This window comes from Bos mutus, chromosome 19 (genome assembly GCF_027580195.1).
Source record: "Bos mutus isolate GX-2022 chromosome 19, NWIPB_WYAK_1.1, whole genome shotgun sequence".
Lineage (NCBI taxonomy): Eukaryota > Metazoa > Chordata > Mammalia > Artiodactyla > Bovidae > Bos > Bos mutus.
Window position 1 is genome coordinate 55,226,259 of NC_091635.1, and position 18,153 is coordinate 55,244,411.

General features: G+C 44.5%; 1 protein-coding gene across 5 annotated transcripts in view; it reads right to left on the reverse strand.

Annotated features, from left to right (window-relative positions):
- The window catches only part of ANKFN1 (ankyrin repeat and fibronectin type III domain containing 1), a 444,226-nt gene that overhangs the window by 414,878 nt on the left and 11,195 nt on the right, over positions 1-18,153 (reverse strand). For 2 of the 5 annotated variants that reach the window (XM_070357280.1, XM_070357278.1), the window contains exon 2: positions 15,858-15,981. The exons of the other annotated variants lie outside the window; for them this stretch is intronic. In XM_070357280.1, coding sequence (XP_070213381.1) covers positions 15,858-15,896 — 39 coding nt within the window. In that variant the 5' untranslated portion in view covers positions 15,897-15,981. The remainder of the gene's footprint in view (positions 1-15,857; positions 15,982-18,153) is intronic. 5 annotated transcript variants of the gene reach the window in all.

Here is an 18,153-nt window from a genome sequence, read left to right on the forward strand (position 1 = left end):
AATACCATCTTCAGCCATCACACACTTCATCCTCCTTTCTTTTCCAAAGCCATGATCTTCAGCTGGGAGCAGAGATGAAAACATCACCTGTGTCCTGAGAATCCCTCTATGATTTTCTATCCAGAACTTGAAGGGCTCTGGGGACCCTTCCTACCACTCATTCTTACAGGAGCCAATGGAAGAGGGTAGTGAACCATGGGTTCAGGAATCTTGTCTGGCATATTGCCATTTGCCCTCCACGGTGGCTGTTTGAATGGCTGTCCATAGACAGGTGCTTCTGAAGAGCACGGTCTGAACTCTGTCCAGCATGTCATCTGTCTGAGAGCCATAGAGTTCTTCTACATGATGGTTCCTGTAAATCTCTTTTGCTGTTCTTTTAGTAAAGGGTAGCACTTTTCTAAAATCAGAATTCACTCACCAAAAGAATCTCTTTGTAGAGTTTCCCCTTTTCCCTTCATTCATATAATTTTGACATCTATTTCTATTAACAAGTTCAGTATATGTTTCTATCAGGGTGCTTTTCTCCTGAATTTTTTTCACTCCATATTATGTTCATTGTCTATAATATAGAGTATAGCAAGGTGATCCTCACACTTTCCATCCATTTTTAGTAGTCACTGGAGCTTGAATACAGTGCAAATAGAACTTAAACCATAACTTGGGGGATGGAGAAACACAAAATAGATTCTGAAGGTCAGAAAACTCTAATCAATGTGAGTCACTTCCCACCCTTGAGAATAAAAAAATATTCTGGGTTGCAGGGGACAGTTGTTTTCAAGTTTTACTGACTGAAATGTGTTAATGTTTCATGATCTCATTCACTTGTTCTTAAAAATAATCTATGTATTGAAGAATCTTCATCTAGCTTCTCAATAGCTGGTACTGAGATATTACAAGGCTAACAATAAGATTTATGATGTTGTAGAAAGAATACCAGGTGAGAAATCTAGAGAACTGGGTTCTAATCCAAACTGTAACCTGCATGGTTTTGGGCTATTTACTTGAATTGTGAATCTCATTTCCTGACTGATTAAACTGAGGCAGAAAATAGTCCCTGCTTTTCACTGGGTTTTTGTGAGGGCAAGACACACACATACATATCTGCATATATGTATAACACACACACACATTTTACAAATTGTATAATGCTGTGCAAATAATACATTTTAGGTAATTATCACATCATTTTAAAGCTAGTGTGGCAACCCAGAGCCCTACAAAAAGAGCAAGCTAGAGTAAACTCTGTGATTATTCAAGCAAAGCCGTCTATATGAGATTGAACAGGTAATTCATCCAGTTTGAGGAATTTCCCCTTTTGTGAAATAAGGGTGGTGATAACTCCTGGCCATCCTCCAGAATGCTCTGCTTTCTGGCCCCAGGCTCCACCTCTTCTCTTAAAGGGTGTTGCTTGGAAGGGTCACCCTTCAGGACACAGTGCACTCAACTCAATTGTCAACTCACAATTTACCCTAAGAGTTCACCCAGACAACACATCAGTAGGTGAAGCAATAACACCAATATCTAAGCAAAACATCCCTGCTTAAGAGCTGGGTAAGATGGAGGTAGGAAGAATTTACATTTCCTTACACTAAGTCATTTTATACCAGGGTATAAAATTTTGTACTTGAAAATTTTACAGTATGGTATCAAATAACTTGAAGTTGATTGCAAGTCATTTGAGATCCTCTCAGCTTGAAGCTTTGAACACCCATACCATTATTCATTCATTCATTTATTTCCTACCTATAATTCTTTGTAGTCAAAGATGGAGAAGCTGTATACAGTCAGCAAAAGCAAGATCTTGAGCTGACTATGGCTCAGATCATTAGCTTCTCATAGCAAAATTCAGGCTTAAACTAAAGAAAGTGGGGAAAACCACTATGCAAGCCTGGTATGACTTAAATAAAATCCCCTGTGAATATGCCGTTGAGGTAATGAATTGGTTCAAGGGATTAGATCTATTAAACAATGTGCCTGAAGAACTATGGACAGAGGTCCAAAATATTGTACAGGAAACAGTGAACAAAATGATCCCAAAGAAAAAGAAGAGCAAGAAGGCAACAATGGTTATCTGAGAAGGCTTTACAAATAGCTGAAAAAAGACGAGAAGTGAAAAGCAAGGGAGAAATGGAAAGGTACATCTGACTAAATGCAGAATTCCAAAGAATAGCTCGGAGAGACAAGAAGGCCTTCTTCAGTGAACAATGCATAAAGCTAGAGGAAGACAGCAGAAGGGGCAAGACTAGAGATCTCTTCAGGAAAATTGGAAATATCAAGGGAATAGCTTACCCAAAGATGGGCACAATAAAGGACAGAAATGGTAGAGACCTAGTAGGTGCTGAAGAGATGAAGAAGAGATTGAAAGAATACATGGATGAACTGTATGATAAAGATCTTAATAAACTGGATTACTATAATAGTGTGGTCAGTCACCCAGAGCTGGACATTCTGGAGTGTGAAGTCAAGAGGGCCTTAGGAAGCATTGCTGTTAGTAAAGCTAGTGCATGTGATATAATTCCAGTAGAGCTATTCAAAACCCTAAAGCATGATGCCATTGAGATATTTCACTCAATATGTCAGCAAATCTGGAAGAAGCAGCAGTGGCCACAGGCCTGGAAAAGGACAATCCTCATCCCAATTCCCAAGAAAGAAATTGAAGTTGCTCAGTCGTGTCTGACTCTTTGCGACCCCATGGACTGTAGCCCACAGGCTCCTCTGTCCATGGGATTTTCCAAGCAAGAATACTGGAGTGGGTTGCCATTTCTTTCTCCAGGAGATCTTCCTGACCTAGGGACTGAACCCCGGTCTTCTGCATTACAGGCAGATGCTTTACCATCTGAGCCACCAGGGAAGTCCTAAGAAAGGTAGTACTAAAGAATGTTCAAACCACTGGACATTTGCACTCATCTCTGATGCTAGTAAGGTCATACTTAAAATCTTGCATTCTAGCTTTCAGCATCTTGTGAATCAAGAACTTCCAGATGTCCAAGCTGGGTTTATAAAAGGCAGAGGAACCAGAAATCAAATTGCCAACGTTCTCTGAATCATAGAGAAAGCAAGGGAATTCCAGAAAAACATCTACCTCTGTTTTATCAACTATTCTAATGCCTTTGACTGTGTGGATCATAACAAACTGTGGAAAAGTCTTAGAGATGATAATACCAGACTATCTTACCCATCTCCTGAGAAACCTATATACAGGTCAAGAAGAAAAACTTAGAACCCTGTACGGACAACCAAGATTGAAAAAGGAGTGCAACAAGGCTGTCTGCTGCTACCCTGTTTGTTTAACATACATGCTGAGCACATCATAAGAAATGCTGGGCCAGATGAGTTATAAGCTGGAATCAAGATAGGTGGGAAAAACATCAATAACCTCAGATAAGCAGATGATACCACTGTAATGGCAGAAAGCGAAGAGGAACTGAAGAGCCTCTTGATGAGGGTGAAGGAGGAAAGTGAAAGAGCCAGCTTAAGACTAAATACTAAAAAAACTAAGATCATGGCATCTGGCCCCATTACTTCATGGCAAATAGAAGGGGAAAATGTGGAAGTAGTGACAGACTTCCTTTTCTTAGGCCCCCAAATCACTGTGGATGGTGACTGCAACCATGAAATCAGAAGGCGATTGCTTCTTGACAGGAAGGCTATGCCAAACCTACACAGCATGTTGAGAAGCAGAGGCTTTACTCTGCCAACGAAGGTCCGTATAGCCAAGGCTATGGTATTCCCAGTGGTAACGTACAGTTGTGAGAACTGGACCATAAAGAAGGCAGAATGCCAAAGAATTGATGCCTTCAAACTGCAGTGCTGGAGAAGAATCCTGAAAGTCCCTTGGACAGGAAGGAGATCAACCCAGTCAATCTTAAGGGAAATCATCCTCAAGTACTTGTTGGAATGACGGGTTGGGAAAGCCCCTGATGCTGGGAAAGATTGAGGGCAGAAGGAGAATAGGGCATCAGAGGATAATAAGATGGCTGGATGGCATCATCGATGCAATGGACATAAACTTGGGCAAACTTCAGCAGATGGTGAGGAACAGGGAGGCCTGGCATTCTGCCGTCCATGGGGCTGCAAAGAGCTGGACATGACTCGGCGAATAGACAACACCAACACAGTTCTTTTATTGTATTGTTTAGCTAGGATTGCAGATTCAACCGTGATCCACATGAACAAGCCTTGAGAATCATGGAGAATATTTTCTATACCTATACACTGACAGGTATAGACTCGTATGTGACATTGGGACACAGCAATGCCATGGACCCCACAGCTGAAATCTGTGAGCAGAAGGAGGGCATGCAGGTGTGTGCACACACACACACACACACACACACAGGGGCACACATCCAAATGGCATCAGGACTGAGATCAAATTTACTTGGCTACTTCATTTTTAAGGCTGTCATTTTTCTGCAGACCAGAACAAAGGAAAGCTCAGGAGGACAAAGAAGTGCAAAGAAAGTCTTATTGCTTTTTTGAAGTCATCTGTGGAGGAGTCAATTGTTATCTAAATGTGATGTTGTTTACTTTGTGGGTCACGGTACACATGCCAGCTGGGATGGCCAGCAATGATCTGTCACCATGTGAAAATGGAGCCCATGTACTTGGAGAAAGTCTGCTTTGTTATTTTTTCATCTGAAAGAAATTAACCAGCCCATTCAGGGCGACACAGGCTTAATGACAGTGACAAAAACGAGACGGCATTTTCTTTTTTTACTTCTCCAGCAGATGTCATTGGCAGTTTTGCTTTCCTGGACATCTAAAAAGATAAGCCCAAATGACTCTAATTTTCTAATGATCTCTTATATGAAAATAGAATTTACTTCCCTGTTTTGTGCCTGGTCCTTGCACCAACATAGCAATTTTAAGGGAATAGCCTCCTCATGGGGAGAAGGAAATGGCAACCCACTCCGGTATTCTTGCCTGGAGAATCCCAGGGACAGAGGAGCCTGGAGGGCTGCTGTCCATACAGTCGCACAGAGTCGGACACAACTGAAGTGACTTAGCAGCAGCAGCAGCAGCTGCCTCCTCATGACCTATTTCAGTGACCTACTCCACCTGTGGTATGTTGCTATGTTTGGATTTTAGGAAAGCCCATCAGAGATGGTCCCTGATTTATAAAATTGCTTGGCAAAATTGAAAACTTATGAGCAAAGAAAACATTGGTAGATTGAATCTTTTATGAAATGCACCAAAAAGCCCATTACAGAAGAGCCTTCCCCATCGCAAGAGATTCACCTGGAGAGCAGGTGGCTGCCGGGGCCCTGCAGGTGAGTTCTGCCCATCAGCAGGGCATATCCTGGAAAAGACCTGAGTGTAGAGTAGGGTAGGGTGTCAGCCCACTCTGAGTTCTCCAGAAAACCCTAATTTCATGTCTCCTCATTTATCAAATGAGAGGATTGAAAGACAACTTAATATTCATCGAGAACAAAACTGGGCAAAGATGAGGGTTTCTGTTTGTACTGAGTGAGCAGCCTCTGCGCACCATCCCCCCAGTTGAGAAGACTGAAACTAAAAAGAAACAACAGACTACCTTTCACTTACAAACAGCTCCGACCACAGACAGTAAATGAAGCCATGCATCTCCACGTATCAAGAGGGACCCATGGTTCTTGCTTTTTATTCTAAGAATTCACATAATTGGATTCTGAAACTTAGAATCCACATCTATAGATTTGAAGGTAATAATTTACATCATTGGAGGAGTCTTCTCATGACCAAAGATTCATCAGAGCATTTTCTTAGTGGTGAGTATCTCACCTAATTTGAGGTCACTTTGAATCATCTGATTTTGTAGAACCACCAGTGAAGTGAATTCTTGCTACAGCCCTGTCCTAGAGGGAAATGCTATTGATCATATAATGAGGTGGTTCTGGATCATTTTTAATTAATGCCCTTGGAACCAGTCTAAGATCAGAGGCACTCTGACAGGTTCAGCTCTAAGGAGAGACAAGTATATTTTGTAAAAAAGAGATACATTGCTAGCTAGAGTCAGACATTAAGGCAATTTTTTCCCAATTGAAGCAACTATGGTAGCTACAGAGACTTCTGATTCAGTGGCCTGATGTGTTTTATGCAAACTTTTATTGGGACATTCCTCAGACCTCCAGGGCATTCTAAATGTAGAAATGGGGTATTTAAAAAACTACATCTAGAAATCTCCTGAAAATTCTGCATTTCTACATGTCAAGGCTACACAGATGCTGTGATGCTCTTCATTTTAAAACATAGGGAACAGAATGATAAACATCATTAAGGAGGATGAATTGGGAATCATTATCCTATGCTTCAGCTGCCTACACAGTCAAAATATTCAGTTGCAAAATATTCAGTTTTCCTTTATCTGTCTGAAATTTTTTGACAGTTGCCTCCAGAGACTCTGCGTTCTTCAGTATCACGCACATGTAACCTTTATAAGACAGAGCTGGATTCATTTTAACCTCATCTCTGTCTCAGATGCCGCATTCAATTTGAGATTTCTCCGATGGTGAAAATGTATTTCTTTTAAGTGGCTCGTAGAATTAAAAAAAAAAAAAATTGAGTTGGAGGTTCTGACAAACATCCAGATCAGCCAGCCTCACCTGATTCAATCCAAGATTTGACAAGTTGCTATACAGAAAAGCAGTCTTTTGGAGGCGAAACGGCTTGCCAGCGCGCGCGTCAACTCCGGGAGAGGGCAACGCACCAGCTGCCTGACCACTCAGGCTGCATCTCCAAGAGCAAAAAGGACTCTTCAGTTTCAGCACAGTGAACTTTCCCCCAGCTAATCAAAATGCCTCTTGCTTGGCCGATTGAAATACCCTCCAACCTGGTAAGGCTGCACCACTTTTCACCACTAACCTCTGCCCAGGGAGAAGTCAGTAAAGAAACAGAATGCAAATAAATTAGCATTCATCACTGCTGATCTAGTATAAATATTTATAAGGGAAAGATGCGGTGATTTTGAGCGATACCATGATTCTGGGCCTCTCATCAACGGTTAAAAACAGTCATACTTGGGAGATTGCACTTTGCATTTTTTTTTTTCCATTTCACATCACCATAATCACCTAATAAATATTTAAATGGACCCATTTGCCGTAACTATAAAAGAACCGTGTAAACTTGTTGTCATCTAGACACATTAGCCGTGGTGGAGTCAATGAATTTCAACAGTCACTTAATACTGCAGCCATGAGCTACCTTAAAACTGCCAGCCCCAGCCTGCCAGGAAGCTACTGTAACAGCCCTGCTCACTAACTCCGAGCAAGACACGAGTTTCATTATGAATGCGCGCATTGCAGCTCTAATTAGGCCTGGGAGAAGTTTAACAACCATCCTACAGTCTTGCTGCTGACAAATATAAAAATAAAGCCTTGTTCGAATTAGCAACGTGAAGTGAGAAGGCCTGGAAGCACCGAGTGTCTGACGGGCCCTGGAACAGCTCTAACCTATAGTGAGGTTATTTTGGTTCATAAACTGCTAGTATGTTACCTGCAGGAGGTCGCCCCTGTAAAATGAATTATAGTCAGCTATATGTGATAATTAACCATGCATTAGCAAATATCTCGAAACAGGGAGGCTCTGTTTTCTCTGTATTTTGACTAATAAAAGCATGAATTTGTTCAACAAATGATCATTTAGGTTGTGGAATTCTAACCATATTGGAAGGACAGAGTGAGCAATGCAACATTGTGCCGGCCTCAGAGTTTCCTTACCCAAGCAGGCTGCTTAATAGGCTGGCTCCATACTATGATGCTATTCAGACTAAAAACCACAGCGCTGAGAAGACAAATACAATATACATTTAAAATAATATGAACCTTGTGCTCTTATTTACTTTAAAATCACCCTATATATGACAATTAAAAAAAAACATGCATAACGTTCTATTTCAGAAAACAACTTTATATTTCATTAAAAATAATTTTGAAACAACTCCCATACCTTTACAACAATTAAAAAATACGTTTAACTGCACATTTTTTTAGAGCGAGTTTCTAAGAATTTTCTTTAGAAGCCTTCAGACATGTTCTGAAAGTCAAAATCAAACTCCAACATTAAAAAAAAATACTGTCTTTTTGAATTAATTCATCATCCAAAAGAATACTCAGGAATACAGCTGGTAGGCATCAATGACTTGGAAAGAAGTGTTTTGGGTGCTGGATTAGAAGCAGAGGGGCAGGCTCTGGCAGGTTAATGAGAAGGGGTGTCATCTTTGATTGTCTGTCATTCACTGAGAGCTGGCCACATGTTTCCACCATTGTAGGAAGCTGTGATCAGTGGTTGCCGGCAATAGGAGATGGCGATAATGCCTTAAAATTTACAAACTTTCCCCTTCCCCGCTCTTAGGACACTGATTGCTTTTGTATAAGAAGAAATATTCCTTGCTTCTTTTTTTCTTCTAACCTTGAAGTTAAAATGCATATTTATACATAGTATATATAAACACGTGTACACACACACACACACACACAGATCTAAAAATAATCCAGACAGACCACTAAGGCAGCTTCAGATTTTATCCCAAATATGTGACCCATAGTTCTGCTTTAAATAGTCTACCCAAACCCAATAGGTTGAGGTTATCCTTTCTAAGCAGTTTCAAGAGTTTATATGTTTATAGCCAAACTGTTTCCATGGGATATTAATAGGCGCTATGCTAAAAGAGTTCTGTGGTCAGATACATATGAGAATCTCTGGATTAAGTAAAGTGACATAGGTTTCTTTACTACAGGACTTCTCAGAGCCTTTTCTACCACCTTGGGAAATACTGGCCCAATGTAATCATTAGATATACATAGCTAGTTCTCACTGAAAAGAGAATCTAGCTTTATTAAAAAAAAAAAATTCCCAATGATGCAGAGAGATGGAAAGAGATGTGGATTCTGAAGATCTCCTTGAAGGACCCTGTGGGCTGAGGCTTGAAGGGAAGTAAACGCATTAGTGACTCAGTTGTGTCTGACTCTTTGTGACCCCATGGACTGTGGGCTGCCAGGCTCGCCTGTCCATGGAATTCTCCAGGTAAGAATACTGGAGCGGGTAGCCATTTGTTTCTCCAGGGGCTCTTCCTGACCCAGGAGTCAAGCCTGGGTCTCTTGCATTGCAGGCAGCAGATTCTTTACTGTCTGAGTCACCAGGGGAGCCCAAGCTGAGACACAGCCTCCAGTCGCTCCAGGACAGAGCTCACTACAGTCTGCAGAGCACGTCTAATCCTAAGTGGGGCTGAGGGCTTTCTTAGTTTGGCTAAGGGGCTATCCTCTTGATAATCGAAACATCCTTTAGTTGCGAGCCATTTACCCAGTTCCTGTTCTCAGGGACAATCACAAGGCAAACACATTTTGTCATCTCAGCAAAGAATCGCCTTTTCTTTTTCCATGTGACGTCACAGCATTTCTACTCTTAATCCTTGAGCACCTAACGAGGAAAGAACAGGTGGGGAGTCATCGGTGAAAACACACCCTACTCTACAGGGTATTTCTGAGTTCAGATCGTCCACGCATCCTGGCCGGAAGTATGAGCGTCACCTTTTGGGGGAGATCTCTCTCTCATTTAACCTCCCGACATGCTGAGTGCTTAGAGCACCGGTTATAAACCCCTACGAAAGCAGAAACCAGCAAACTGAGTGAAGATCCAGAGAGATCTGTATTCAAATTGTGCTTCTGCCACATACCAGGGCAATATAATTTGCCTCCCTGGGCCACATTTTCCGTATCTGTAAAATCATGATAAGATAATACGTGCAAAGTGCTTGGCAAGCAATAGGGGTTGAGTGAACAATGGTTATCCCTCACACCCTGTCTCTTCCTGCCCAATACAGAAATTGATTCCACTATCATACCCAGTGCTCCGGGCCAACCTGGGCTAGATGAGGTGCCCCTACTAAGAGGTAGAAATGTCTCAGCACACATGCGTGAACAATAGCTGCTCTTTCTGAGCATGTATAATGTCTATGCCCAGGCTTTGTGCAAAGCAGTTTTTAGCAGTGCATATGTCCTATTTAATCTTAACAATCTCCCTATGATTTGGGGATGCCCTTTCTAGTCAACAAAAGTCAAAGATTAAAAAAAAAAAACAACCACATTCCTAGTGATGAATGTGGGCTCTTTCACCCCATTCTGCTGCCATCAGGACTGATGTTAAAGCGCTACACCTTCTCTACTGTTTATTCATGGGAACGGTATTACTGAGGGGGCTTGGGAGCGAGTGTTAACAGTGCCCCCTTTTGGTCTGTGAGAGCCTTACAGCCCATCTGGGAGAATTAGGTGTGAAGCCTCCTCAGGCTCTTTGCAAGCCCATTCAGGGTTATTTGTGTCTCATGCTGTTGTTGTCCCCTGGTCAGTCTGTATGTGGCTTTTACATTCCTTAATAAAGTAATAGACATGAAAGAATTCTGTGGCTGACGCCAGCAGCCACAGAGAACACCAAGTCTAAAGTCAGCTAAAGGTAAACATATGGAGCCATCCAAGGAATGTAGCAATAAAAATTGGAACATATGATGGAGCCTCCCCTCCCCCTTCTATTTTTCTGGGATAATTGTGTCAAGGAGAGGAAAAAGCCGCTCTTTGCAGACAGCAAGCCTTCATTGCGATCTGCTGTCTTCTGGCAGGGGGAGCCAGTCAAAGAATCTTTCAAGAAATAGTTAGCTTTTTTTCCTCCCGACTGAGTGTTCAACTACCAAAAATCTCTCAGATCAAATCCAAAGACAATTATTTATTTTCCAGACTTAATTTAATAGCAAAAACACCCCTGGAGGACTGAATGTGGTATTTGACTTTTATTTGGGCCACTCTGGGCATCACCAGCGCCTTTCTTCTCCAAAGTGTGACTTTGCAGCAAGCTCCGGGGCCCCCAGAGCTGTCCAGGGCTGCTGGCCGGGAGCCCCATTGCCCTCGCAACAGCGCCCCGGGGGCCGGGCCAGAGACAGCACATAAATAACGCTTCTCAGTGTAGGTTTGACTCGGTATTTCTTCTCCACGGCTCGTACTCTTCACTCTCATCGAGGGAAAACATGGCCCCAGTCTGTCCCCAGACCACCTTCCCAGCCTCGTCTGACGCCACAGTGGCCCCACCACGGGTCTGTTCTGCCCCGTTCCGCGGGGAAAATTGATGCTGGCCCTTCCCCTCTCCCTTTTCTTCCTGCCCTGCTTTACGGCGTCCTAAAGCATCCCCGTCTTTACTCACGGCATGCGGTTTTAACATGTGCTATGGGCTTCCCTCGTGGCTCAGACGGTAAAGAGTCTGCCTGCAATGAGGGAGCCCTGGGTTCGATCCCTGGGTCGGGAACATCCCCTGGAGAAGGGAACAGCTACCCACTCCAGTATTCTTTCCTGGAGAATTCCATGGACAGAGGAGCCTGGAGGGCTACAGTCCATGGGGTCACAAAGAGTCAGACACGACTGAGTGACTTTCACTTCTGGGACTTCTGGGATGGAGTCTGAGAGATGGATTCAAATCCTGACTTCGTTACTTTCTAGAGAAAGTCTAGAGAGACTTGTTCTAGAGAAAGTCTTTCTGTGTGTTTCTTAACCTGTAGAATGGAAACTACAGTATACACAACAAACTTTATTTATGGGGCTTTGTCACCATGAAATGAGCACTTGATTTAGCCAGTATCTGGCATGTGATAAGCACTCCATAAATTTAGTTTTCATTATAATAATTATTAATCTCACAACAGAAATCCAACTCAAATTTCAAAAGACACATCAACCCCGTTTCCTCAGAGTGGGATCTGCAAGGGCTCCCCCTCTCCTTTCCCAGGCTTCTTTTTACTCAATTGTTCATCCATCTCTTAAGGTCTTAATTCCTCTATTTTACTATTTACTAAATTGACCTGACGGAGAAGGCAATAGCACCCCACTCCAGCACTCTTGCCTGGAAAATCCCATGGATGGAGGAGCCTGGTAGGCTTCAGTCCATGGGGTTGCGAAGAGTCGGACACGACTGAGCGACTTCCCTTTCACTTTTCACTTTCCTGCATTGGAGAAGGAAATGGCAACCCACTCCAGTGTTCTTGCCTGGAGAATCCCAGGGACGGTGGAGCCTGGTGGGCTGCCGTCTATGGGGTCGCACAGAGTCGGACACGACTGAAGCGACTTAGCAGCAGCAGCAATCTGACTTGAAATCACTTCATGCACTGAATAGCCATTTATTAGGTGCATCCAATGTGAAAAGCCCTTTGCTGGAGACAAAGATGGGCCAGGCATAGAACCTCCTTCCAAGGAGACAAAGATACAAGGGAAGGCCTGGTCATGATCGACCACAGTGCAACGCTGAAAGTGCTAAATGCTATGAAGGTGAAAAAGTGAAAAGGTTAGTAGCTAAGTCAGGTCTGACTCTTTGTGACCCCATCGACCGTAGCCCAACAGGCTCCTCTTTCCATGGAACTGACTCTTTGTGACCCCATCGACTGTAGCCCAACAGGCTCCTCTGTCCATGGAACTGATTCTTTGTGACCCCATCGACTGTAGCCCAACAGGCTCCTCTGTCCATGGAACTGACTCTTGGTGACCCCATCGACTATAGCCCAACAGGCTCCTCTGTCCATGGAACTGACTCTTTGTGACCCCATCGACTGTAGCCCAACAGGCTCCTCTGTCCATGGAACTGACTCTTTGTGACCCCATCGACTGTAGTCCAACAGGCTCCTCTGTCCATGGAATTCTCCAGGCAAGAATACTGGAGTGGGTAGCCATTCCCTTTTCCAGGGGATCTTCCCAACCTAGGGATGGAACCTGGGTCTCCAGCATTGCAGGCGGATTCTTAACCATTCACACCACCTGGGAAGCCCATGACATATAGGAGACAAATGCTATGAGACAAAAAAGTTTTGATTGGGTAGGGAGGGGTCTAGAGGAAGGAGAGGTCAGTGTCATTTGAGGTGAACAGCAAATGGCTTTTGGAAAAGATGGTGCTTTCAGTGGTTCCTTCAGGCTCGGAGTGCTTAGAGGTGGGGAGGAGACGGGAGAGGGGTAAAGTAGACTGGTGACTGGCTATCTGCCTCTGTCACTCCAACTCAGATGTGAGCTCCTGGAAGCCAGAGACCATTTCAGAAGTGCAGTCGTCACTAGGTGTGTTAAGGCAGGGGTCCCCACCACTGGGCCTCAGGCCAGTAGAGGTCTGAGGCCTGTTAGGAACCCGGCCACACAGAAGGAGGCGAGTGGCCAGTGAGCAAAGCTTCGTCTACCAGCCCCCATCAGTGGCATTACTGCCTGAACCGTCTCCCCTGCCACCCATCCATGGAAAAAGTGTCTTCCACGAAACCAGTCCCTAGTGCCAAAAACGTTAGGGACCGCTGTGTTAAGTGGTTGTGGCCCGGCTATGAAGGGGAACTGAGTGAAGCATGGAGTAAAGGCTTGCGAGACTGACAGCATGGGGGGAAAAGGGATGATGGGTCCTTGAGGCTAGGCGCGGGCAGACAAAGCAAAACATTAATCTCAGGGGAAGGCTCCGTACACTCCAGGTGATATTCTAATCCATGACATCCAACCCGAGGGGTAGGGTGAGTGCGTATTCTCCTATGCCTCTGGAAAAATAGAAGTGGGTCAGGAACTGGCAGAGATCCTGAAGAGGGTTCAGGTCAGTTCAGTCACTTAGTCATGTCCGACTCTTTGCAACCCCATGAATTGCAGCACGCCAGGCCTCCCTGTCCATCACCAACTCACGGAGTTCACTCAGACTCACGTCCATCGAGTCAGTGATGCCATCCAGCCATCTCATCCTCTGTCGTCCCCTTTTCCTCCTGCCCCCGGTCCCTCCCAGCATCAGAGTCTTTTCCTATGAGTCAACTCTTCGCATGAGGTGGCCAAAATACTGGAGTTTCAGCTTCAGCATCATTCCTTCCAAAGAACACCCAGGACTGATCTCCTTTAGAATGGACTGGTTGGATCTCCTTGCAGTCCAAGGGACTCTCAAGAGTCTTCTCCAACACCACAGTTCAAAAGCATCAATTCTTCGGTGCTCAGCTTGCTTCACAGTCCAACTCTCACATCCATACATGACCACAGGAAAAACCATAGCCTTGACTAGACAGACCTTTTTCTTGGCAAAGAAATTCTCTGCTTTTGAATATGCCATCTCGGTTGGTCATAACTTTCCTTCCAAGGAGTAAGCGTCTTTTAATTTCATGGCTGCAATCACCATCTGCAGTGATTTTGGAGCCCAAAAAATAGGCTGGGCTTTAAACTCCAGCCCTAAGGACCTTGGAAGGAAGGTAGTGGACTGAGTGAACTGGTTCTGTGAGGGCTCAGATGGGACCCAGCACCAGGACCATGCTTGTAGGCCACCACGTTGAGTCTCTGGGCAGCGGCTGCTTGAATGTGTGTGTGGACTACAGTGATGCCGAACAGCGAAGCATGGGTTTTGGAGCCATCAGACCTAGATTCAGCTAATAAGCACTGTGACGTAGCAGACCATCCTCAGTGCTTTCATCTGTCAGACGTGTCAACTCACACACATTATATTAGGATCGAAAGAGATAATTATGTAAAGGGTCTAAAGTACGATCCACACACCAGCAGTATTGGCATCACCTGGGCACCTGCTAGAAACGGCCTCAGGCCCTACCCCCGACCTATAGCATCAGAAACTGAATTTTAAGTGGACCCCCAGGTGACTCCTATGCACCTTGCATGTGTGCGTGCTATGTTGCTTCAGTTGTGTCTGACTCTGCAGCCCTATATACTATATACTGTAGCCTTCCGGGCTCCTCTGTCCAGGAGATTCTCCAGGCAAGAACACTGGAGTGGATTGCCATGCCCTCCTCCAGGGGATCTTCCCGACCCAGGCATCGAACCCACGTCTCTTATGTCTCCTGCATTGGCAGGCAGGTTCTTTACCACGAGCACTGCCTGGGAAGCCTATCCTATGCAGCTTAGAGTTTGTGAAACACTGGACTAGATTAGTAGGTGCTCAACATTGCATGCCTCTGGCCTGCTGGTCGCCAGGTGTGACTAACTCAGCCAAGATTCAGAGCAGAAGAGATACTCTCAGAGGGGTTCTTACTGGTTCCAGGTCTTAGTGGGTCTGACCTTCATAAGTTCCTGTAGAGCCTGCCCAGTGCCACACACACACTCGCATGTGATGCACGTTGGGCCTTCTTGAGCAGTGAGAGCTCTCACTTTATGTCTAATGACTCCTATTTTTGCCTCATTCTGTTGGTTTCCATCCCAGCACACCTTGCCATTCCACAATTTCAAACGTGCTTTCCACCCGCTGTGCTGGGAACACTTCAACCCGGCTGTCCTGCCTCTCTCTGGATAAAAGCCCACACTCTGGGTGGAGTGAAAACCCCCTGTGTCCTGGTGGGCGGCCCGGGTTGGGGGCTCTGCTCGAACCAGAGAACGCAGTCACCAAGTGTCCTTCCACACTTTCTGCTCTGGCCCATCCGATGTTTCTGGCACATTGCCCCAACACCTCTGATCCCAAATCATCATCAAACCGAGCCATTAAAGTCCACTCTGTGTAAGATCAGCTCCAGTCCTCCAGAGGTGCTCAAAGCAGAAGCTGTGCTGTACTCACAGGCTTCGCGGATGTACGATGCAGTCAGCCTGGACCACACCACGCAGGGAGAGAGAGGTAAGCACTGGCTACGGAATGCAGCTGGTGGGTCTAGCACGGGCTTAAATGCCTTGGACCACATATTTAGCCACTTATTATGTGATGTTGGCTTCCCTGGTGGCTCAGACGGTAAAGAATCTCCCTTATGTGATCTTGAGTAAGTAACCTATCCGACCCAAGCCTCAGTTTCCCTCTGTACAAAGTGGGGAAATAATTATACAGGATTCAATGATATCATCCAAGCAACATGGTTAGTATAGTTCCTGGCATATTATGAGTACTCAATAAATGTTTGCTATTAATATTAGACTCACCTTATACAAAGAGGTTACTCTCTGCCCTTCTTTTCCCATTTAATAAGCAAACAGACAGCTCAGACTTGGAACGGAGTTCTGGTGAGCTCCACCCAAATGGAAGCCAAGTGGTGCCTCATAATCCCTGAAAAAACAACAGGTAACCTCCAAACTACACACCCCGAGGAGCCAAGACCAATGCTTTAGTGCCCATTAGTCCCCGTTTGGCTTTCTATAGGAAATATGACCACTTTTTTTCAGCGACTGTAATTTGTGGATTAATTAGACTATTTGATTTTCTTTTTCTTTCTTTCTGATGGCCAGAGGGCCTCATTAGCACCTCTATTAGCATTTGGTCAGGGAAGGAGGAAGCAGTGGTAAGTTCCAATAGCCTGAAGCAGAGAAAAGAGGAGGGCCTGAGTTAGGTTTTCTCTCTGGATCCTGAGTTTGAGGTGTAGGCAGGGGTGAACAGTTTAGCCATTCGCCCATTGCACGTTACCGGAGTCCCTGCTGTGTGCAGGGTGTGGTTCCAGTGGTTGTAGGGAGGGGAGGAAGAAAACTACGCTTGGGGACAATGAGAAAGGTACTTGGGAAAAAAAAGAAAAAACTACCAGGTGGAAGTCAGTGGCAAGAACAAAGCAATCACATTCACCTCTGCTTCCTGAGCGTTAGTTTCCTCTTCTTCTAGATGAAGATATGGGACCATAGCAAAATTAGACTTTTAAGCTTGAAAGGGACCGTGTGTGTGTGTGCGTTAAAATGATTAGGTCACTTCTGTCGTGTCCGACTCTTTGCGAATCTATGGCCTGTAACCCGCCAGGCTCCTCTATCCCTGGGATTCTCCAGGCAAGCATACTGGAGTGGGTTGCCATGCCCTCCTCCAGGGAATCTTCCCGACCTAGGGATCAAACCTACATCTCTTACTTCTCCTGCATTGGAAGGCGAGTTCTTTACCACTGGCGCCACCTGGGAAGCCCCTGGCAGGGACCACAGAGGTCTTCTATACCAATATTATTTTCTGTTAGAAAATAATGACATATCAGGGGTTGACAGATCTCCAGAGATAGGACACTTATTCTCTCAGGAGAGAGCTCTTAGTTGTATTAAGATTTTATTTTACTAAAAAATAAATCTCCCTATAACTTCCTCCTCATGGTATCATTTCTGAAAGCTGGCCAATGCTCAGAAAGCCAGTACTCAGAATGGCCAGTTCTTCTAGTGGTAGATTCCTTCTATTCCAGTTTTCAGAAAGCCAGTCTGTTAAATGGCCACACCTGATTTTCAGCTGGTAGGTCTCAGTATGACTATGTCAGTTGTTAAAGCACTGCTGTATCAGTGATTGATAACAACAGTTCAACTTACTTCCTCCAGAGGCCCCCACTACTACCCTGGTATCCTGGCACCTTCCCAATCAACCTCATTAACCTTTTCATGATCCAGAAAGCAAAGATTTAGTGCCTTGGAACATCAATAAGATCCTCAAGTCTCTATGCCAACCCTATCTCCAATATACCGTCTGCTTGGTCCTTGCTTACATTGTACTGATTGCTAGTATTTTTATATCTCTCCTATGAATGATCTCTTTACCTTTTATTCTCTGGACCAAATCGGCTAAACATAAGGATCTTTGTGTATTTGAGGACAGCTGTCCAATCTGCTAACTCTGAATATTCCCATTCTCTCTCTCTTTGACACTCTCCTTCTGAATGTGTTGCATTTGGCCACTCTTCTGCTTTGGTGTGATATTCCTGGTGGAAGTTGAATTGCACAGAATGGAGCAGAAATCCCCTTGCCCTTGTAGTGGATCCTTTACCTCTAGCAGTGTAGACACAGATAATGTCACCCCTAAGAAGCGTATCAGATATAAAATTCCAAGAGACCAAAGAGGGCCAAAACACAAGGCATTGCACGACAAATGTCCAGTTCAAGATTACGCGATTGTGCACTCTTAGCTTATGCGAGTGGGGATCGTTAACAGCTAGGGTGTCAATTCTCCGGAGGTTGTTTAATTGAGAATATTGAGGAGGAGCAGAGAAAAATGATTAGAGGTGGAGGAAACTACATGAGCAAGAGAGAGAAAGCAAGGACATCCCCAGAATGACTTTAGGAAAGACTGAGTCAAGCACAATGGAACAAGATCTTCTTTAAGGAACTAAGGAGAGATTGAGAAGGTGAAGAGGTGGGGTAGGGTGAGGGTCTAGACATGATTTTGCAATGTGGAGTCACAAAGATTTTTAACTGGGTAGGGATATGGTCGAAATGAAGTTCTAAGAAAAATATAATACTAAGTTTTATGACAAACGGACTAGAGGGGCAG